At 33.5% G+C, this 24,621-nt stretch overlaps 1 protein-coding gene across 1 annotated transcript; it reads left to right on the forward strand.

Moving 5' to 3' along the window:
- Positions 1 to 580: 580 nt before the first annotated feature.
- LOC117343447 (ADP-ribosylation factor-like protein 5B) lies at positions 581 to 22,399 on the forward strand. The gene is made up of 6 exons (XM_033905799.1): positions 581 to 798; positions 2,635 to 2,695; positions 9,228 to 9,375; positions 10,378 to 10,461; positions 14,599 to 14,750; positions 17,954 to 22,399. Exons 1-6 carry the CDS (start codon positions 753 to 755, stop codon positions 18,000 to 18,002), a joined length of 540 nt encoding a protein of 179 aa, XP_033761690.1. The 5' UTR covers positions 581 to 752; the 3' UTR covers positions 18,003 to 22,399.
- The last annotated feature ends 2,222 nt before the right edge of the window (positions 22,400 to 24,621 follow it).

The raw sequence follows: 24,621 nt of genomic DNA on the forward strand, positions 1-24,621 counted from the left end.
TTTTTCAGGTTTAACCGTACAAAATTAATGCCACACATCCAATGCCATGCATCAGCGTTCTAATACCATTATTTAGTAAATGGTGTGCCATTATAAAACTTTAACCAAAACTTTAACCGGACGGCCGGATGGACGCAGGCGAAACCTATAGTTCCCCCGGTTAAATCAGTTTCAACCTCCTCAAAACAATCTACCGTAGAATAATTTGAATTGACGGGCGGTATATGAATTATACTAAACAATACATTATCATCATTGTTGCGAATGGAGCTATTCATTTAAATCCATAGAGTATGGTTAGAGTCTTTTTTTTTTAGATGAGATACATTATGTGCATATTTTACATATTCATTTTTAAAATATACAACAATGCCACCATATCTAGTAACCGATAGTGACATTCTATGTTAACATAATGCAGTGTAGACTTCGATGTCTACCGAATCTCCATTTTCAGTCTTGGACTCTCTGGTACAAATTATATCACTGTGTCCAAATCTGGTACGGGTCTGGGTGCAACGTACGCTTTCACCGGTACCGGATATGAAGATTGTCTTCCTATGTACATGCGCAAGACAGCATATCCGGTGTCTCGTGTCAACAGATTGCTTGAGTCACCAGAGACAGTTATCTATGAAATTGTAGTGATTTTTGTGTTTCTTTGTCAATATTTTGACATGATGTTATGTAGATATCATACCTAAGGCTTCATATCTTACACTGTATACATTTATCGCATTTTATTTTGAAATATGGGCCTACTGTTCTCAAGACTCTGGAATCTTTTCACAAACGAAGGTAAGCAGAAACTTTCAATGAAAGGGTAAAATGTCGGTATGTACCTCGGTGTTATATATCACCTGACAATGGCTTGAGGGGATTAGATTTATGAAAGAAATAACTTACTGTTAACATGTGGCAGATTTTATCAATATTCAGAGAAGTTAATGAATGCCAGCGGTGTTAAATCTGTTACCGAATTTAGACGGTAGCTCACTAGCTGTCATTTTCATTAGTAACGCTAATAAAACAGCGGAACCCATAAACAGTTAACCGGTAGACATTAAAGCAATAAATACCTGTCCATTTCAAAGTGAAACATTAAGACAGGACGCCTCCTCCAACAAACACATAATAATTACTTCGGTACCAAAGACTTTGTTTATACTGAGATCAGTTTTGAGTCTATCATATTCTGACATGTATTACTTATCAAATCTGACCATACGGATCAATGTTTACACAACGATTTTACCTGAAGAAATCTTTAAGTTTTTATAATATAATTTAACTAGAATTTTTGGCACAATCACTTGGTTGAATGTACTCCAATTACAATGTTAGAGGTTTTACACGCATCATAGATACTCCCCTCCCCGACACTCTCTAGAGTCAGACCTAATTTTAGGGAGTCATAAAACATACTCTCAATTGACTACTGGATGCTCTGGTAAGTGCAGTCATGCAAACAAGTAGAACGAATAGTCATACCCTGCCTACACTGCTCTCCGCCAGGGTATGAATTAAAGTCTCTCCCATTCACATCAGGCAGCATATTCCTCCGACATCCAAAACACCATTTGGTTCTCCAGCAATGGTGTAAAATAGAATATAGAAAAGACACTTGCTAAAGCTTGTGTCTATTCCTGATTTGAAGATGAGCTAACTCAAGTTAGATAAACATTTAAGACAATTAATAATCACTTGTTGGAAACCTCTATATATCACTCCCATATGTAGACTGCCCCAATTTCACTGGTTGATATATGTATACATTTGTTGTGTTGATTCTGTTTTTTCAATTCAAAGTTAATGATGCAGGCCTGTTGGTATTAATTTCAGATAACTTTCGCATTATAGCAAAAAATATTTCATAAACTTTTTTTTTGTTTTACGACAATTTTAGAACAAGTTATGTCAACTTATATCAATCACTCTTCTTTTGGCCCAGACAGAAGTAGGGGCTGCGGTGGCCGATTGGTTAAGGTGTACCAACACTTTATCACTAGCCCTCCACCACTTGGTTACGAGTTGCCAGGTACTGACCGTAGGCCGGTGGTTTTTCTCTGGGTACTCAGGCTTTCCTCCACCTCCAAAACCTGGCACATCCTTAAATGACCCTGGCTGTTAATAGGACATTAAACAAAAACAAACCAAACCAGACAGAAGTGTGAGTCTTTACAGGGCTCAAAGTGGCGCCTACTTAGTGGCCATATCCATGGCGCCTTAAATTCACCATTGGCGACCAGTTATTGACCTATACAGCACCTGCATGGCCACTGAAAATAAACTGTAAATTTGCAATTTGGTTTATCTTTCAAAGGTTAGAGTCAATGCTCAAATGACATTCACAATTGAAAAAGTTGCAGAAAAATGTTATACTAATCTAAAGAATTCAAAGATTTTTTTTAGATTTAAGACAACTAGTCCATGCGACTAACTTTTCCAATTGGCACCTAGATTTTATGACTTGGTAGCCAAATAGGGTGCCTGGTAAAAATATCCACTTTGAGCCCTACTTTAAACAATGTCGGGAAACCAGCTCAGAGTACCATGGGGAAAACCCACTTGTATTGAATTTATTGTTCAAGTAAATGTTGCATGTAATTAGATTTTTCATCTGTTGGTTTTCAGAACACAAAGTGATTATTGTGGGCCTAGATAATGCAGGAAAGACGACTATCTTATATCAATTGTGAGTATCCTTAATAACAAAGTATTCTATAATCTGTATGATAAACATATTTATCATACATCATTATGCATTTATTCACCTGAGTATCCCACATATTTGTATAAAAATTTTTTTCAAAAATTGAAATCCAACACATATCCTTGTGGAGGCTCAACAGATCCATGCCATACATGCAGATGCTACTGAGGCAAACACAACGCAACTCACTCTCATTTTATATCCTTGCCATTTTGGATGTCATTTTCTACAGCTGTGGATTGGGATTAAATTTCACCAGCAGGAATCATTCAGGTCTGAAAAAAATGTCCCAATTCAAGAAGTCGTTAGTTGATGTCACATACTATAAATTAAATGTGTTATATACTTACAGACCTCAGATATTTTAATTATAACAGCATATATATAGGTGATGAAATTTCACCCTTTAAATTTGGTAAACATTTGATTTCACATCGGACATGAAAATTAAGGACTTTTGGTTCAGTCAAGGTATAATCTAATCCAATGTATATATTATTGTTACAAATGGAAAAGTGTAACTTTTCTTGAAATTGTGTATAGCATGCTATTTTAATACTTTGCCCCATTTGGAAATTAAGAATTCAAAGATGGACCTTGCCATATGTTCAAATTAGGAAAACAGCTGTGGACTATAGTTGAATTGGTCAATCCCTGATTTGCAGACCTGGTCTAACAAATATACACTTAGCTAGGCCATCTTAATCAGTGTATACATAATCTATATGGTATTGCATGTGTCTATAATCTATATATATATGGTTTATTATAATCTATATATTATCTTTGTGTTATGTATAATCTATATATCCACAATGTATATGCAGGGCATGATTTGACCTTTGACTTTTAGCAATTTCAAAAGTCATATCACTATTTCCAATAAATCTGGAGGGTCAAAATATATGTCAAATAGACAGCAGGTCCCTTCAAATCAAAGAGTCAAGTCTTAATTTGGGGAGTCAAAAACACTCATAAGAGTCAACTACTGGATGCCCTCTATATATGGTATATATATATTTATACATTGTCGGGGCCTAAATTTGCAATCAGCTGTCTCGTGCATGGTGTATTTTGCAATGTAAAAAACTGAATTAACGCTAAAATATGTGGCATATATTAAATCACAGACGCATTCAAATGATCACGCATACAATCTAATAACCAACACGTGCTTGTTGATCAAATTTAAGTCTTGACATTTTTTTCTGGACCGGTCGTCGCAAGCTTTCAATATAGTTTACCGGGAAAAAATCTTACATTACGTTTTTAATTTGACATGTTCGAACTATCTGAAATAGTGTCAGTTATAAACAACCAGAGTTCGAACTATTGGTAGCTAAAGAAATATTGTTTTTCTTGAAAATAATGTGTGTTCGAACTATCCGCATGTTCGAACTAGCCGGAGTTTTACCGTATATAGTTTCCATTGTATGATACATGTATACACCATATTCTATTAAATTTATAATTGATATGAAATATAATCTATATAATGTTTATATATAATCTATAATCCATATTGTATACATAATCTATATGAAATATATAATTTATATCTAATGTATGTATATCGATATAGGGTTTATAATAAGAATTAAGTGTTAAATTTGTATTTGGTGGTTATAAATAATTTATTATATTACTAGACTATTGTTTTTATGGAGGCGTTTACGCCTGCCATATTGCGATCACCTACGAGTTGTGACGTCACAATCTCTTCACTTTTTGTTTTCGTTATATTTCCTTTCACCGTTCATTTTGCAGTTTCTTTCGGTTCATATATGATGTAGTTGAACTATATATGCATTTATGAAAACTATCAAGACTACAAATAAAGTGCTATTACATGAAAAAAGGTATATTCAGTATAAATTTCTCTTCGGCGGAAGTACGGAATTTGAGACTTCAGGTGGTAATTTCTGTAACTAGGGGTAATAATTCGCTTAGTTCCAAGTATGAGGCACGTCATTGTAGTCCGTCATTCAAAGTAGATGTCACAGAAATGTATTAACTATGCTGATAATATTGTGAACATTTCAGGAACTATTTTGAATAAACAATAAGAATAATGTCTTGTAAATATCTACACATGATCGATTTTTGCATATTTATATTGGAAATACTGTTGGAAGGGAGATAACTGCGAGATTCTAAAGATGGCATAACAACCAAGCGCAAACAAATTCCCGTTTTTCATAATCCTCTCCGGGGTTTTGACTAACAACATTTCCTTTGTTTACAACTTGGTAGTTTTTCACGAGATTTTATGAGATTTGGTCCGATATTTAGCGATCACCTGCTCCGTCTGTTTTCGTGAACGTGCTATGGACCGAAGTGTTATCCACTCCAAACCTGCATTTATCGACTATAGTTGCCTGATTTTTATGAAGTGAGCGAGCACTCTGTCAAAATGGCACCTGTTGGAGTGCTATGGACCGAAGTGTTATCCACTCCAAACCTGCATTTATCGACTATAGTTGCCTGATTTCTATGTAGTGAGCGAGCACACGGTCGAAATCGGCACCTGTTGGATACGGGCTTCACATGAAGCATCAAAGTGTGATGTTTGTTGCTAGAAATTAATATCTATATATCAACATGAATTAAAGGCAAGTTACTTACAAAGTTTAAATCTGTTTGTTGACCCACTGAAATAAGTGTTTGCCCTGATATACAAGTCGCTGTTTAGGACGAAACTGTTTAGGCCTACGATAAGTTATTCAAGCCTGGCCAGACCACAGAATCACAATATCTACTGTGATAACTGATCGAAGTTCATGTGTTTCAAATCCATGAATCAGTACGTGATGGCGTGATGGAATTTGATCGTTTAATTTTTAAAACTAAGAAAACTGGCACACCTGTCGTGGTGGTCATTTGTACTGTACCTTAACTCCCCAAAAGAGACTATATAGAATCAGAGACCTATTTATATATAAGTCTCTGATAGAATCAGATTCGCACTCGGAATATATATGAAAATACAAAATGATTATTGAACCAGCTTGTTTTATTTATATAATATTCAGCTATTCAACCTTTTCAAATGTTTTCATGTAATATGCACAAAGCTGTGAAATGCTTGTATTACATAGGCTATTAAAACAATACAAAGTAATTGTAGATTTACCATAGTAATACAACTTTTTGTTGTTTTCATGTTATATGATTAATATATCTGTTGGCAATCAATATCAAATCCATATAATATAAGACTTTCTCAAATATCAATAGTCATGTTGGATTTTTATGTCGCGAACATTACAAATCCCTTAAAATAATCACCAATCTCCTTCTTGGTCTCCAGAAAGTGTGAAAAAAAATGAAATTCTTTTTGTCAATAATTTTATTTGTTATGAATTAATTTATAACCATTTGGGTATTTTCAAATATTGACCTTCAAATCTGTTAAAACTATATATACAAGCAACAATCTGCGGGATGTCAAATATGGAAGTCTGTTTCAGGATAAATTACCAAAAATGCTTAAGTGCTGTTTCTTATCACTGATCACATATCATAGGATTTTTGACTATTATGTGTTATTGCTACTTAATTAAGTGTGTATTTCTTTGCACTTATGTGCAACAGACATCGCGAGAGTTTAATTCACATACATATATTATTGACTCCTGCGAAAAGAAGCTAAGCGAGTTGTTAACCGACGAGAGGCATCCTATTAAATCTCATATTGATTATTCATATTGTTCATTATCATATTTCATTGTTTCGGCCTGGTGATGAAAAAAAGATCATGACGGTTCGTATGAACATTGTGTTTCATTGTCTTGGAGATATCAACTGATATTAACAATGTCAGCGGCGCCTAGACTGAAAAGATATAGCATTGTTAACAATTGACAAATATATTTTAGTCAACTCTACAAAAAACATCTGAATTTATGAAAGAAACTAACTCCTTTAAATGTTTGTTTCAAAATTAAGTACACCATTATATATATATATCGTACAAAAACGTCAAACTTCTAATATTATCGATATGAAACATACATTTATGCTGACTGCCTGATAATATAATTATGATACAGTATGTACAGAATTTACAATCCTTTGACATTCAGCTCATAATATACACCATCATAATTATAATTTGATCTGTCGTCGTGCGTCAGTCTTCTTCTCAAGACCCAGATATCGCAGAATGGTGTACAAAAGGTTCTAAGCTGTTTTATCAAAATTGTTAATTTCATATGGCACCTGTGTGTCACATTGCCCTTGGGAAGGGGATAAATTTTACTAGTTTATAATTGAAACTCACCCCACATATTTTACCTTTTCTCAATGACATATTATCAGAGAATGTCAAGGTCAGCGACTTGTTATGGGATCTTAAGAAGGTCAAAAATATAAATATCAAAGTGAGCATTTTTTTTCATTTCATATGAAAGAACATAGTCCACTGAAACAGAATGTGCATATTTTATTGTCATCATATGAAAAATGACAGAGATATATGGCACTTGGAAAAGAAAAATGTAAAGCTATTTTTTCCAGCCAAAATTAAAAAATAATCCAAAATTGCAGATAAAAGGTTTATGCTCTTTTATCTATATACACATGAAGGCTTGATGTTTGGCACATAGTAACATGTATAGTTATGCTTATCTTTGACCTTGACCTTCATCGAGGTCACAGGGGTCAAATGATGAATTCTTTCAAAATTATTAATTTGGGTCACATTTTAAAGAACCTGCTTTTTTTAAAGGTATGTGCAATGTATCAAGGTCAAATAATCAAAATGACGCAGATATGGCACTTTGAAAAAGAGATTCCTGCCAAAATTCAGAAATCACCCAAAACTACACATACACATGAAAGCTGGATTTTTGGCATACAGATACATGAAGCATGTGTGACTGGCTACAAATAGTTTGTTTATCTTTGACCTTGACCTTCATTCATATTTTAAAGAACCTGCTCTTATGAAGGTGTGTGCAAAGTTTCAAGGGCAAATTATCAAAATTGATGCAGATATGGCCCTTTGAAGAATGTTTTCCTGCCAAAATTCAAAATTAGCCATAAATTGCAATTCAATTGTTAGCTCACCTGGTCCAAAGGAACTGCTGATGGGAATTGAACACAATTTGACTGGTAGGATCATTATGGGGTGGGGACTAGAAATTATACAAATGGTTGGTCTGACCCCCCGGGGGCTGAGGGGCGGGTCAAAAAGGGTCAATTTGGCTTAATTGATATAAACGACTTCTTCTCTGGAACTAAGCGTTGGATATCGCTCATATTTATCTGGTAGCATCCCTGTGGGGTAGGGATTCAAAATTGTACAAATTGATTGGGTTGATCTCTCGGGGGCCAGATAATGGGGCCAAAAGGGATCAATTTGGCTTAATTGATATAAACGACTCCTTCTCTGAAACTAAGCAATGTATAACACTCATATTTGACTGGTAGCAGCCTTATGGGGTAGGGATACAAATTTGTACAAATGGTGGGGCTTACGTATACCCCCTAGGGGCCTGAGGGGGCAGGGCCAAAAGGGGTCAGTTTTGCTATCTGGAACTAAGCAATGGATATCTCTCATAGATTTCTGGTAGCATCGTTATGGGGTAGGGATTCAAAATTGTACAAATGGTACCGGTGGGGCTGACGGGCGGGGCCAAAAGGGGTCAATTTGGCTAAATTGATATAAACAATTAATTGTCTGGAAGAAGGCGATGGATTTCTATCATGTTTGATTATTGGCATCCTTTTGGGTTAGGCATTCAAAATTGTAAAAATGGTAAAGCTTTTCCCACCATTGAAGACTGATTCCTTTTGTGTTATAGGCCCCGGGGTTCTTTCTCCGCCCCAAGGGACTTATAGTTTCTTTAAACACAATCATATTGAATTGGTATGAAATATGAAAGTTTTCTTCAATATTTAGATGGAATTAATACCTAATTTTGAAATAATTGTCCTTAAAAAAATGATGTCTTTGTTGAATAAAAAAGTAATAATTTTTAAAAGTAATCAATCTATATTTTGATATTATTCTAAGATCAAAATAGAAAGGAATAAGCAGTTTTTTTACAAGATATTGAAAGACATTGCACACTTTCAACAAAAAAGTAGCAGACACTCCTGTATTTTCAATACATCTCGTGTATTGTTATAGCGTATTTAAATGTGTATCATATCATTTCGACCTTTCTAATACCCAGGCCTATTAGGTATAAGTCCGTTTTAAACACACAAATGCAAATTTTGAACTACTTAAGTATAAAAGTTGGTTTAAAGTATGAATGTTAACGACATGTACCTAAGTTTAACTACTTAAGTAGAAGTTGTTTTGAAACTTGAAGAGAGTTAAAACCATGTACATCAGAACAGTCTAAACCATTACATTCATCAGGACTGTGAAAACCATTTTGTCCAGTTGGTTTGACACACTTAAGTGGAAATGTTTCATCATGTTGATATAAGTTTAATTTCTTTTCTTGCTTTATTTCAAATATCACCTTTTACATTCAGTACTTTGATTTTTTATGTACAGTTTAATGAACGAGGTTGTACACACATCTCCTACCATTGGCAGCAATGTGGAGGAAGTGGTATGGAAGAATATCCACTTCCTCATGTGGGACATTGGTGGGCAGGAAACCCTCCGATCTTCGTGGAACACATACTATACTAATGCCCAGGTCTGTATTAATTAATATTTGCATTGGATGTATTTTTAATGCAACTTAATGCCAAGGAGGGAAAATGATTCTGGTGACTCAAGTTTCAATGTTTACAAATTTAATGTAATTAATTATTAAAAAAAATAATAATGAAATATTGTACTAATTTATAGCCTTAATTCTCATGATCATAATCAGTAAAATATTGTACAAACTTTTAGCCTAATCTTTAAAATCAGTACAGCTTTCTTCCTCTATGTACACAGAATACATATTCTTAAGGATTAATAATAATTGTAGAAGTATTTTCATCACATCAGGCATGATAATGGAAGTATGCAGCAGTAACGATACATTTGTATATATAGTATATTGTATCAATATTCTGTCAAACTGGTAAATATAATTAATGGATTCAAGAACTGCTAATATTGAGGTTTGTCAATTGATCGTGAATGGTGTCTTATTTTGTCATACAGTAATTTATTGTGTTGTATCTGACTAAATAAATTTTGAAATAATAAAACATTTATTGTCATTTTGCTAAATTGAATCAACACATCTTAGTAGTGGTTACTCATTACATAATCGAGGACCCGTGGATGCTTTATTAGCAGCCTATAATATATAGCATTCAAGCATATCACTAACTCAGACTGTACAAGCGGTAACATGGACTCGTTGTAATATCATCTCAGTACAAGTTCTTTGAAAGTTTGGCATTACTTTGGTCTCAAAAAATTAAAGACGGTCTTTTCCTGATGTAACAGACAGATGTAAAAGTCCATAGATTTTGTATAAAACTTTCTTGTGTAACTTAAGAAAAGTTTTCACAAAATGTACCATCAAGTAACAAAATTCAGTTATAATCGATAATTGATCGAAAGAGGTCATCAGTTGTTCCAATGAGTTTACATGTATTTTTTATCAAAACATATTTTGGTACCGGTGAAAACATTGTTTGAGAATCAATGCATTTGCTGTCATTTTTAATGATTTGAATCTTTCTTTGTTATACAGTTTGTAATACTGGTGATTGACAGTACAGATAGAGAAAGGTTGTCAATTACCAAGGAAGAACTCTACAAAATGCTCAATCATGATGTAAGTTACCTTAATTATTTCACAACACCTAATGATGATGTTATATTTTATAAATATACCACACTTCATCATGATATACAGTACACATTATAATTACAAAACACTTTATCATGATGTATTAAGGTACATATTGTAATGACAAAACACTTAGTCATGATGTATTAGTTACATATTATAATTACACAACACTTAGTCATGATGTCAGTTACATATTATAATTACAAAACACTTAGTCATGATGTAAGTTACATATTATAATTACAAAACACTTAGTTATGATGTAAGTTACATATTATAATTACAAAACACTTTAGTCATAATGTAAGTTACATATTATAATTATAAAACACTTAGTCATGATGTAGTTACATATTATAATTACAAAACACTTAGTCATGATGTAGTTACATATTATAATTACAAAACACTTAGTCATGATGTAAGTTACATATTATAATTACAAAACACTTAGTCATGATGTAAGATACATATTATAATTACAAAACACTTAGTTATGATGTAAGTTACATATTATAATTACAAAACACTTTATCATAATGTAAGTTACATATTATAATTATAAAACACTTAGTCATGATGTAGTTACATATTATAATTACAAAACACTTAGTCATGATGTAGTTACATATTATAATTATAATACACTTAGTCATGATGTAAGTTACATATTATAATTACAAAACACTTAGTCATGATATAAGTTACATATTATGATTATAAAACACTAAGTCATGATGTAAGTTACATATTATAATTACACAACACTTTATCATGATGTAAGTTACATATTATAATTACAAAACACTTAGTCATGATGTAAGTTACATATTATAATTACAAAACACTTAGTCATGATGTAAGTTACATATTATAATTACAAAACACTTAGTTATGATGTAAGTTACATATTATAATTACAAAACACTTTATCATGATGTAAGTTACATATTATAATTAAAAAATACCTAGTTATGATGTAAATTACATATTATAATGACAAAACACTTTATCATAATATATTAAGTTACATATTATAATTACAAAACACTTAGTCATGATGTAAGTTACATATTATCATTATAAAACACTTAGTCATGATGTAAGTTACATATTATAATTACAAAACACTTAGTCATGATGTAAGTTACATATTATAATTACAAAACACTTAGTTATGATGTAAGTTACATATTATAATTACAAAACACTTTATCATGATGTAAGTTACATATTATAATTAAAAAATACCTAGTTATGATGTAAATTACATATTATAATGACAAAACACTTTATCATAATATATTAAGTTACATATTATAATTACAAAACACTTAGTCATGATGTAGTTACATATTATAATTATAATACACTTGGTCATGATGTAAGTTACATATTATAATTACAAAACACTTAGTCATGATGTAGTTACATATTATAATTACAAAACACTTAGTTATGATGTAAGTTACATATTATAATTACAAAACACTTTATCATAATATATTAAGTTACATATTATAATTACAAAACACTTAGTCATGATGTAGTTACATATTATAATTATAATACACTTGGTCATGATGTAAGTTACATATTATAATTACAAAACACTTAGTCATGATGTAGTTACATATTATAATTACAAAACACTTAGTCATGATGTAGTTACATATTATAATTACAAAACACTTAGTCATGATGTAGTTACATATTATAATTACAAAACACTTAGTTATGATGTAAGTTACATATTATAATTACAAAACACTTTATCATAATATATTAAGTTACATATTATAATTACAAAACACTTAGTCATGATGTAGTTACATATTATAATTACAAAACACTTAGTCATGATGTAAGTTACATATTATAATTATAAAACACTTAGTCATGATGTAAGTTACATATTATAACGACAAAACACTTAGTCATGATGTAAGTTACATATTATAATTACAAAACACTTAGTCATGATGTAGTTACATATTATAATTATAATACACTTAGTCATGATGTAAGTTTGTATGTTGCATATTGTAATTACACAACACTTTATCATGAAGTAATGTACATATTATAGTTCTGCGAACTGACAGAATGCAGAAATATCAGGTCACTAGGTATTTTTATGACCTCATTATTGTAATCTTGGAAATCTTGGAATCTAATGAACCACAATGGAGCAAAACTCTTCTCTGCTTTTGCATTTAAAAAATTCTAATACCAAGTGTAATTACACATATATAAGATCTTGATATTTGAGCAACATATATGCATTATAAAAGAAATGTTTGTTATATCTGAATCATGAAATATTTTCATGAACGATTATATTTATTTTTTTCTGTCACACAACACTCTGTAATCATGTAAAATGTCAAGTAAGAATTTTATGAAAACATTTTGTTATTTGCTTCACACTATCCTACAAACTGAAGAATTCAAGAAAAAAATAGGTATATAGATTTAAACTATAGACTGTATAAACCCAGTTGTCAACACCAGTCCTTTGTGATATCTTCAAATACATGCTTAACAGCAGAGAGCCTCAGGCTGCAGAATAAACTAGTGATAAAATACAAGGGACTTCAATCGGTAACCATATTAATCTAACAGGATCTATAGGATTTGCATGTCTATAAAATCAGTGCCCTGAGGGATATACTAGACAGGTACATATCTGGATCTACAGGCATTAGGTCTACACACTTCATCATACTGATTAGTTCTCACACTTCATCATCATACTGATTAGTTCTAAGTCCTGGTCTTTTATAGACCTGTCAGACAATAGCTAATATGTTAAATAGGCTTTTTTATGTTTAATATACCTGATGTAATGTTTAGCTCACCTGGTCTGTCTTCAACCAATACTTAAAGATCATGACTATAGTTATGAAAAACTGAACGTATTTTGACCAAATTAGATTAGAAGGGAGGGGGGCAAATTTTGCATCAATGGTGAATCTGGCCCCTCTGGGGCATGAACAAGGGATATACATTATGTAGGAGATGAATCCTTTACATCACCACCAGTCATGAATGTCTGAATGTATTTTGACCAAACATTTTTACAGAATTCAAAGCACCGTGGAGGGCATGTTTTGCATATCAAATGATAACTTGAACTGGTTCCCCAGGGGCAGCAGAGGCCCAATAGATAAAATCATAGAAGAATAATTCCTTTAAATCACTACTAGCTAGTTTGAAAGGACTAAATGGATTTTAATTAAATTATGTTTTTCTGTATACATGCTCTCAATTTAACAAAAATATTGAAAAGATCAACATATATGATATTTTGGTGATTTTTAGATCATCAGTTATCAAATTGACTATTGACTGTTGATAAACTATATATATAGCTATGAAAGCATTATCATAAGAAGTTAACATTGATAAAAATGCAATACACAATATTTCACTGATATTTACTGAATTTCAAAAACATTTTTTGCAAATTGAAAAACATATCAATGACAGTGAATATATATTACATGTATATATATATCAATTTTCCATAGGACCTGATCATGAGAACTGGGCCTTAAAAGGGAAATATAACCAAATACTTTAAAATCCTTCTTGTATGAATGAAAGGATTCTAAATTGGTCGAATTGGTTCAAATTTGGCATGAATTGGTCATCTTTAGGTGAACAGGAACCAATTTTGTATAAACAAGGTTGTTCTGAAGAGCAGATGCCCTATATATTAGCATAATTTAACTAATTATTTAAAATTCTTCTTCTTTTGTAATAATGACAATAGGGTATATTGTCCAAATTTAGTCTGATAGCATCCTTATAGGTGAAGGGTTAGGGTGACTTTGTATTAACACTATTGGATCTGGCCCTCCCAGAGGTCTGAGGGAGACTGTTGACTGCATTGCATGTTACTGAGTGTAGTAATTGGAAGATCCCAAACTCGGAAAATTCTGTAATATAACATCAATGAGAATATTTACCATAATCACTGAAATATTCAGGTGAGCTATGCAGCCTCCATATGTGGACCTTTTGTTTTACTGAACAATTTATGTTTGTGTAGTTGTTTTATTTTCAAACACTGAATAACTTCATTTATGTTATTGTATTTGTGCTTTTTTTAAGGATCTGAGAAAGGCAGCTGTGCTAGTATTTGCTAACAAACAAGACATCAAGGGCTCAATGTCTGCAGCTGAGATATCCCAACACTTGAACCTGACCTCTGTCAAGGACCATGCCTGGCATATACAGGCTTGCTGTGCTCTAACTGGAGAGGGGTGAGTATTTATCTACTTGTCTTTACTGGGAAGGGAAACAATGATAATTGCTATCTGGGACGAGCAATAAATCCTGTACCTGATTTGTTTTTTGCAAAAATAGGTCTCAGTGACTTACTTTTCTCAATATTGCAATAGGGCAATGAAAATTGACATCAAACTAGGATGAGTAATAGATGCTGAACTTGAATTTCACGAAATTAAGTCATTATTACCTACTTTTCTAAATATTGCCACAGAACAATGAAAAATTACATCTGAGATGGGCAATAGCTGCTGGACTTTGCAAAACTAGGTCACTGTGACGCTTTCTCAAAACTGCCACAGAACAATGAACATTTATATCCAATATTCATTTATGTTGGAGCCTAGTTTTGTTTTTGAAGTAAGGTCACCGTGACCTACTTTTCTAAATATGTCAAAATTAGGTCACTGTGACCAATTAAAAAAATGTCATAGGACATTCAAAATTGACTTGCTAGATACTGAAATTGAATTTTTCAAAATCAGGTCAATGTGTGTCTTAAAATGGTCATAGGGAAATTTTTTTCCACAAAACTGTCATTTAAGAATGGCATCTTTAACATGTATGCAAGTGTTTATGAGCTATAAGGCTGCAGTATCATTTGGTATGTTGTTGTAAACCTTACCATGACTATTTTGTTGACAAATTGATCAATCAAAAAACAAGTCTTTACCATTCATTCTTCATTAATTAACTGGACCATCATACTACGAGACAATTGGCCTCTGTTTACCATATTTTATATTCAAAGTTAAACTGCAAAATTTAATGATGGTCAGATGACCGTCGCTTACAAAGCCCACAATAGTTACTGGAAAGGGGCGACTATAATACCTAATTATATTTTTACTAGGGAGGGGCAAATACAACGTTTATACCTAATTATATTTTTACTAGGGAGGGGCAAATTCAACGTTTATACCTAATTATATTTTTACTAGGGAGGGGCAAATACAACGTTTATACCTAATTATATTTTACTAGGGAGGGGCAAATACAACGTTTATACCTAATTATATTTTTACTAGGGAGGGGCAAATACAACGTTTATACCTAATTATATTTTTACTAGGGAGGGGCAAATTCAACGTTTATACCTAATTATATTTTTACTAGGGAGGGGCAAATACAACGTTTATACCTAATTATATTTTTACTAGGGAGGGGCAAATACAACGTTTATACCTAATTATATTTTTACTAGGGAGGGGCAAATACAACGTTTATACCTAATTATATTTTTTCTAGGGAGGGGCAAATTCAACGTTGATACCTAATTATCTTTTACTAGGGAGAGGCGAGTATCTACTGTTGTTAACTTTTACTGGGAAGGTTGAATATTATTTGTCCCCTATAGCTGAAACCAGTCGGGCTGTAGGGAACATTTCTTGATATTTTCTTAACACTATTACAAAGGTCCAGGCTTGTTGCATCAAGGTCAAGGTCACAGATATTTTTCTCACAAAATCTCCACGGCACTCTGAAGCAACTTCATTGATTAATTGAGGAAGATTGCTTAAACATCAGATATTTGTAAAGGACCATAATACCCCTGGTACATTGAACAATTTTGAGTTGTTTGAACAATTTTATGTTGTATGGTAAAGGTCACCATCACTAATTTCATAAAATCACATAAATCATATAATTCCTCTGTCATGATAATTTAATATTACAAATTCTTGAATCATTACATCAAAATCAGCTACAAATTGTATACATATCATTTCCCCAAATCAACACCAATGCAAAGGGTACCATTACATAAATCATAACAGTGCAATGGCTTAAGGGGGGGGGGGGGGGGGGGGGGGGGTGACAGTAGGGGACATGTATTGGTGTGATTGTTACTGTTACTATTTGGGGTGGATTGGTGGTATAGGGGAACAGGGGTATTATTAGTCAGGTAGGGGACATGTATTGGTGTGATTGTTACTATTCGGGGTGGATTGGTGGTATTGGGGATCAGGGGTATTATTAGTCAGGTAGGGGACATGTATTGGTGTGATTGTTACTATTCGGGGTGGATTGGTGGTATTGGGGATCAGGGGTATTATTAGTCAGGTAGGGGACATGTATTGGTGTGATTGTTACTATTCGTGGTGGATTGGTGGTATTGGGGATCAGGGATATTATTAGACAGGTAGGGGACATGTATTGGTGTGATTGTTACTATTCGGGGTGGATTGGTGGTATTGGGGAGGGGGGGGGGGGGGTGACAGTAGGGGACATGTGACATGTATTGACTATTTGGGGTAGATTGGTGGTATTGGGGAGGGGGGGTGACAGTAGGGGACATGCTACTATTCGGGGTAGATTGGTGGTATTGGGGAGGGGGGGGGGGGGGTGACAGTAGGGGACATGTGACGTATTGACTATTCGGGGTAGATTGGCGGTATTGGGGATCAGGGGTATTATTAGTCAGGTAGGGGACATGTTACTATTCGGGGTGGATTGGTGGTATTGGGGGGGAGGGTGACAGTAGGGGACATGTATTGACTATTCGGGGTAGATTGGTGGTATTGGGGATCAGGGGTATTATTAGTCAGGTATCCTGGCAGCAGTTCTAGTCCAACCTGATGTATTGTTGACTATGATAATTACTTACAAAGTTACCATATCTAAATTATTGATTTCCAAACCTACAGATTTTGATTGTTAACAATTTGTATTTATATAAGGAGGAAGGGATATGTGTTTTCTGCATTGTCTTGTTGAAAAATAAAATATGCATTAAAGTTGTGTTTCAATGCCTGACCTTTACAATGCATTGTGGTTTACTGTGTTGGTATACTTTTAAAAGGGTATACAACTGTACTTATAAGTATCATAGGTTTCAAGAGTTGTGTCCCTTTCATTGAAGAATGTTTGTCTGTGGTGTTAATGTTATTTCATTGACTAAATATATATTTGTGCTAATCTGCTTTGTATTGAATATCTTGTCACTTGATAAACTCCTCAAAAACCAACAGTGAGTCTGATCTTTACTGATACTTATCCTGTCATTATATAATGTATCAAGCCTACCAATACTTCAGCAAATCACCACCAAATCACCACCAAATGTCGCGTCCCTATGTCTTCCCTCTAACTACTTAGTGGCTATGTGTTAAACCTCTATGAGTTTAAGGATAAACGTTTATGTATAAATAAATATGCAAATATTGTTTCCTTCCAGACTCTACCAAGGCTTAGAATGGTTATCAAGCAATCTAAAAAGAAGATGATGAAGACTGCTTAGGAAATTGATTTAGTGACAACAGTATTTCATATGGTGCACTGTAGGATTTAATGGTGCAGGAATGGAATGGCTATCATTACAACTCCTGAGCTGACAGTAGTGCCCATTGGTTTATACCAATCCAGGTTGACCAGCCATGTTCCACCATTGCCAGGAATGTTTACACATTACCATGACTTCTGAAATGCTGATCAAAATGTAAAGGACAGGGAACTTGTTAATCACAGTATTAGCCAGTCTGGCCCAGATGCCAAAAGCCATGGCACATCATCTTTCTGTCAACCTTTTCTGAGTTCTTCACATTGTCTGTCCGTCCGTATAGATTTTTATCCCCACACAACAAAATCGGGAAGGGGATATATTATGAGTATACCTCAAACGAGTTCATGTTTTGGGTACCAAGGTCAAGAGCAAGGTCATCCATGCTATTTCAAGAAAATCTTTGTCAGAGCTCAGGCAATTTCATTTCATGCCAAATTTCAGATTTCGATAAAACTTCACACAATGGTCAATTAGGAGAATACCTTGTTCAAGTTCATATTTCAAGATGCCAATGTCAAGGTCAACATTAACGTTGCAGTTTATATACGGCTTACATCATAGCAGAATATTTAAGTGGGTATACTGGGCACATGAGTGATTGGACAAATTGTGTAAACGTGTAACATACAAAAAGTGCTAAAGGATTGTATGTGGTAGAGACATATGTGCTACAAAGGATGTTTTCACATATAATTGAAGTATTAAACTAAGAGTGAAAGAGTTTCTGTCCAGATGATTTTGTTAATTATGACACATTGGGTACAGAGGCTAGATTTCATTTTAAGTTTTGGAAAAATTATTTGTTAAAACTTCAGATTCATTGTTTGTATGAAATAAGTAGGCCTTGGCCATTTAACTGAAGTTACATAAATAAAAAAATAAAAAAATTCCCCCTGTGATTGAGACTAAGGCATAATCAGCATCAGGGTATATAATACTAATGTTAAGATGTTGAGCCTACAAAGTATATCACTTAAAATTTTGTAATAGATAGATCATATTGTGGACAAATTGATCAGGCCAGTTTGAATTACTCTGGTGGATTACATTTTTTTTTTAAATTTTACATATGAACAGGGAGAGAACTGTGACAGGACAACAAGACACACTAACTCTAAGGACATTGTTTCCTGTTGTTTATTGAGGGGGTGAGATAGAATGGATTCCTGTTGTTTATTGAGGGGGTGAGATAGAATGGATTCCTGTTGTTTATTGAGGGGGTGAGATAGAATGGATTCCTGTTGTTTATTGAGGGGGTGAGATAGAATGGATTCCTGTTGTTTATTGAGGGGGTGAGATAGAATGGAATCCTGTTGTTTATTGAGGGGGTGAGATAGAATGGATTCCTGTTGTTTATTGAGGGGGTGAGATGGAATGGACCTAAGTGATAAATCAGGATGTAAGGTCTACTAAGCAGGAGATATCACTCAATGTGAAATTTTGAAGAAAAAACCCCCAAAAAACAGGAGTGATTTAGGCCCCATCGGCCATTTTCCTTATGAGAACAATATCAAACATGTATATGTCTGTGTCATGGACTGTGAGCTTATTTTGAACAGAAAATATGATATTTGATAAATGTGTTCTGTTATTTTTCTTGTAAACTATTTGACTGAATATTGCCAAAACTTTTGAATGTTATCATCCATATCTTGTATATTTTATATTATTGTAAATGCATGAGAGAATGACACTGAATCCATATCTATATTAAGCTTAGATAGCACCAGGGTATTTGGAATGAATGAGTTGGTTATATACTGCGTGTGTGCGTGAATGAGTTGATGTGTATGCTTAAATGCTGCCTGAGGGGAGTTGATCAAATACAACGCTAAATTTTACAGTTCGTAATCAGGGATGACTTTTTTTTGAGAGTGTAAATGTTGTATGATTAATGTAAGAATTAAAGGGGCATTCCGTTGTTTGAACGGCAGATTTGAGTTAAACAATAATTTATAAGCTTACACTCATTTTTGTAACTAACTGTGATAAAATAAATCTATTTGTACAGAATATTCCTACAAACTCTGCTGATGTGAATCTGCACTGGAGTATTCAGTCACGCGACCTCCGCTTCATTTAGATATCATGTGACATCACAGACAACAGCAGACAGATCACAGCATGGAGAGTGATGTAAATATGAAGGAAATGGCAACAGATTTATTACCTACATAAGACATTATGCTTGTTAAATCATTGATTGTGGTTCGATCAAAATAGATAGTTTTATTAGTTTAATTGTCCCATATATGTCAACATGGTAGAAAACTTTGAGCATAACTTTATTGAACCAGCTAGCTAGCTGTCAGGCTGTCGAGTCAAGTATCCCGCCGAGGTAATAGACTCGTGTGACGCAGCCTCCTTTGCTCTCTACAATCTTTAAATGTAGTTTCCGATATTTATACAACTTATTGAAATGTTGCTATCTTGTCGTGTCCTCATTTTTTTGCTGGTTCTGTTTTCAGTGACTCATTAGCCGATCATGATCACTACCTCGGGTAGCATTGTCCTTCATCTTCTTTTTTCTTGATAGCCTTTGGCGGCGAATAATTTTCACACTCTTGGTTGAAATTACATTCTCAAAAAAAAACTGAAATTTAAGAACTTTGAGTTATCTTCGAATTTTGATTATTGTATATTAGTTCAGTTAATAACTTTTACTGGTTAAGAAATATACAAGATTCTGGTTTACTTTTATTTTCATACCATACACTTTTTTATTTCAACAACGGAATGACCCTTTATGTATTTTTTTGTCATTTTTGAATTATTTAGGACTGATTTGTAAAAATAGAAAGTGAAACTTTGTACACGTCACTTGTACATGAAATACTACTTATGAAACTACGTTACAGAATAGTAACTCCACCCAGGAAAAATGAGGTTATTTATAGGGTACCCACCTTAGAACTAATTCAACAAGTTCTGGACTGAAAACCCACATACTAGAGTAATTCTGGGTTTGTGTTGAGATTTTACTGAAATAAGTGTGAAATATTTATTTTGCAGTTTTTATTGCAAGTGTCTTTAAACAGCAGAAAATGGTTTATCAGAATTATTCATTAAATGTTGTGTTGTTAGAATGTATAGACTGGAAGTAAGTATTAATAGTTGTCACCTGAATTCTGTCACGGACTTAACAACTGCACAATAAATATCTTTATAATAAATGATAATGTTAAAATTATCATACTCAGTTACATGTATGTATAACAATAGTTTTACCTTGTTTGCTGCTGTTGACAGGGAAGAATGAGAATGTTCTTTGGAAATCATGATTGAATGTGCAAACTGAGCCTCTTTTTTCATGTTAGGAAAATAGGCACCCAGTTTGAAAAATACATTGGACATTTAAGAAATTTATCTGCCTTTTTTATTTAATATTCAAAGTTGGACTTGCCAATGGTGGTCTGTTTTCTTCAGCCATACTGCTAGGTTAATATGATTTGCTTTTGCTGGAAAATATTATGTTAATTTGACCTGAAGGATCACCATGGCCTATAGTGATCATGTTTCTTCTGTCGTCGTCAGCCGTGCGTAAATATTTCACATTTCAAGCTTCTAAAGATCCACCACTGGTATTCAACTAGAACTTGTCTTAAATGATTTTCAGATTGCCCTGACAAAGTGGAATTTTTTGGGATCGGTCCGAAATCAAAGTTGGCCGTCGTAGCTGCCATCTTGGAAAAAAGATCTTAAACTAATAAAATTCTATTGGTGCCATTGAGCTGAAAATTGAAAGGGGTGTTAAGGGAGGAGAGCCAACAAAGTATTGTAATTTTTTTGATCTGGTGGAAACCTGGACAAGACAGTCACGGCGGCATTTTTGTAACATGTTTAAACACTTCAACATGGCACTCACGGTGGCCATTTTATAGCATGACTGCGCGATCATGGTTTTCCTGAAAACATGCATATATTTCGAACTTTTCAAATTTCACAATTGGAATTTAGCTCTGACGTTCCTGAAATGCTACTGAGATTGCTCTGACCAAGTGCTGTTATTTTTCAGGTCGGTCCAAATAAGATAAAGTGAAATAAAATAGGTTAGTTAAAAAAGATTGGGAATTACTGCAAAATCATCAATATTTATACATTCTGAGAATAGGCCAGAACATTCAGACAATAAAGATACATTCTTCAAACTGTGATCTTTCTGCGTCAAGGGTTAGGGTTAACCCTCAAAGTAGCGATAGGGGATACATATTCATGTTCTACAGAATTCTTGAGACTTGACATCTATGTATTTGTCACACGAATCAATTTATTTCAAATTATTGGAGTCCCTTCTTGCTTATTAAGACAATCCAATAATAGCAACTATTTACTAAAAAAAAACATTGTTCTTCTGCGTGGTTTAGATAAGAAACACAAAATAAGCTGCGGAATTTTAAAAATTGTAGCCAGAAATGATGTGTTGATTTTGTAGTTTCAACAAAATAAACAAACATACATTGATAGAAATATTCTTTATTTGTATACGATAAGAATTTTTAACTATGAGTATTCTGTAAAATAAAATAGATATTTTAATGTGTTAATTGGCTATATTATTTTGTTTTCCTAAAATCTTTCTGGTCATATAGCGATCTTCTAATAAACAATATGTGCTGGTAAATCCCACCGCTACAATGAATTGAAACAAGAAATTTCCTCACGAAGCTGCATCACATTTCTGGAGTCGCTCGGTAATTATGAGTGTCCTTCTAGGTAGTGCACAAGATCAATTTTGTTTCTATATATAAAAATATCGGCATAGGGTAGCAACAGTTTGCAACAGCCGCCATCATGCCGATATAGGGTAAAATCCTTCATGATAAACGACCTTTTTGAATTTTGACAGCTTAAGTTTGTTGCATAATAGACGTTTATTTTCATTTTGACGGTTAAAGTTTGTTGCATAATAGACGTCTGTTTTCATTTTGACGGTTAAAGTTTGTTGCATAATAGACGTCTGTTTTCATTTTGACGGTTAAAGTTTGTTGCATGATAGACGTCTTTTCATTTTGACGGTTAAAGTTTGTTGCATGATAGACGTCTGTTTTCATTTTGACAGTTTAAAATTGTTATTTCTAATTCTCAAAAAGAGTAAGTCCATTATGAATGAGCAGACAAATAATAATTATTGTACACAAGACTCAACAACGAAATATATGAGTATCATATTATTTTACTACTGTTTCGTTTGTGGAGTGGATTGGTCACGGCTGAATAGCACTTGGGTTGGGCTGCCAACAAACAATGTATATTGTTAGCCTCAACAACAACACAAAACGTTTTACTGTCCACCATGTTTAGAATCACCTGATCATTCGTGACACGGGAATCTGTGGCTTAGTTGGCGATTCTCTATCAAAATTATAATAACATTGTTGAAGTTTTGTGATGCGCGAACTCAAAATGGACAGGATATTTTAGTCTAGATTGATTTTCTGATTCAGGATATTCGCTACACTGGACTCGGACATGATTTCATAAAGTATATATACACGTATATAAATATATGTACAGCAAATAAGTAATTCCAACAGTGTAAACAATGTAAAATGTCAAATTTCCGAGGCAATCCTCCATGATATATAAACAGTACTACAATGTAGAAATACAATAAGATACAGTAAGAGTAATCGGTATAGTAAGAAAACAACCATGCACCCTTCGGCTAGTCTGGCCCGAAGGCGGTGGCTAGCATGTAGAGAATCATGTTCTATGATGGAACACTATGCGACCAACGGCAAAGGCATTATATAAATATTACATTCTTAAGCATGTGACAGTGGGTATTGTCAACCCTCGGAAACCCATTGTCAGCCTCGGCTTTCGAAAAGAAAAGGAAAGAAAAGAAGTGCCGCTCGAGGGAAAGATACTGGATAACCAACCTACATCCTCATCAGCATTACTCATAGTTCTTACATTACATTGCTGTTTTTCGTGACTCTGATATTTGGTTGACTCCTGTCGTCGACAAAATTTTGACATTGCATTGCTGTTCTCCGAGACTCAAATTTGGTCGCCTCCCGTCGTCGACAATATCGCAGTAGTCCCCAACAGTCTTTATCCTTTTCTACAGTTCTAATAAATGTTCCAGACACAATATACATGTATAAATTATATTCATTACACTTCATGGACGATAGTGCATCATAGAGTTCTGTAATGAAGCTTCAAATCAACATTTCTTATATATTAGGTTGACATTTTGCATGTTGCTGTATTCATTTCATTCCAACGAAATTCACTTTGGAATTTGAAATAGATTTGAATAACAGTTCATTCCACATTGGGTCAAAATCGAGTGCACAATGTCAATATCGAATGTAACCACCGTTTGATTCATTGCAAACTTGGCATCGACGTCTCATAGAGCAAACTAACGTGACAAAGAAGTGTTAAGGGGCATCTAAACAGCAAATCCAGTCAAAACTTTGATATTTTACAGGCCTATAAATTCCTACTATGGTGCAATTTCACAGAAGTAACATGATGAACTTTTAGTATGTACCATGGCAACTGTTGGACTTGCTGTTGACATGTAATTTGTTAAGCTGTTTGTAAATTTC

The sequence above is a fragment of the Pecten maximus genome, chromosome 15 (assembly GCF_902652985.1).
Source record: "Pecten maximus chromosome 15, xPecMax1.1, whole genome shotgun sequence".
NCBI lineage: Eukaryota > Metazoa > Mollusca > Bivalvia > Pectinida > Pectinidae > Pecten > Pecten maximus.

Excerpts from the sequence above, each read along its gene's own strand:
- LOC117343447 (XM_033905799.1), top strand. The coding sequence starts at position 753 with ATGGGCCTACTGTTCTCAAGACTCTGGAATCTTTTCACAAACGAAG. Across the intron at positions 799-2,634 it reads GAATCTTTTCACAAACGAAG|AACACAAAGTGATTATTGTG; the intron begins GTAAGCAGAAAC and ends GTTGGTTTTCAG. Across the intron at positions 9,376-10,377 it reads CATACTATACTAATGCCCAG|TTTGTAATACTGGTGATTGA; the intron begins GTCTGTATTAAT and ends TTTGTTATACAG.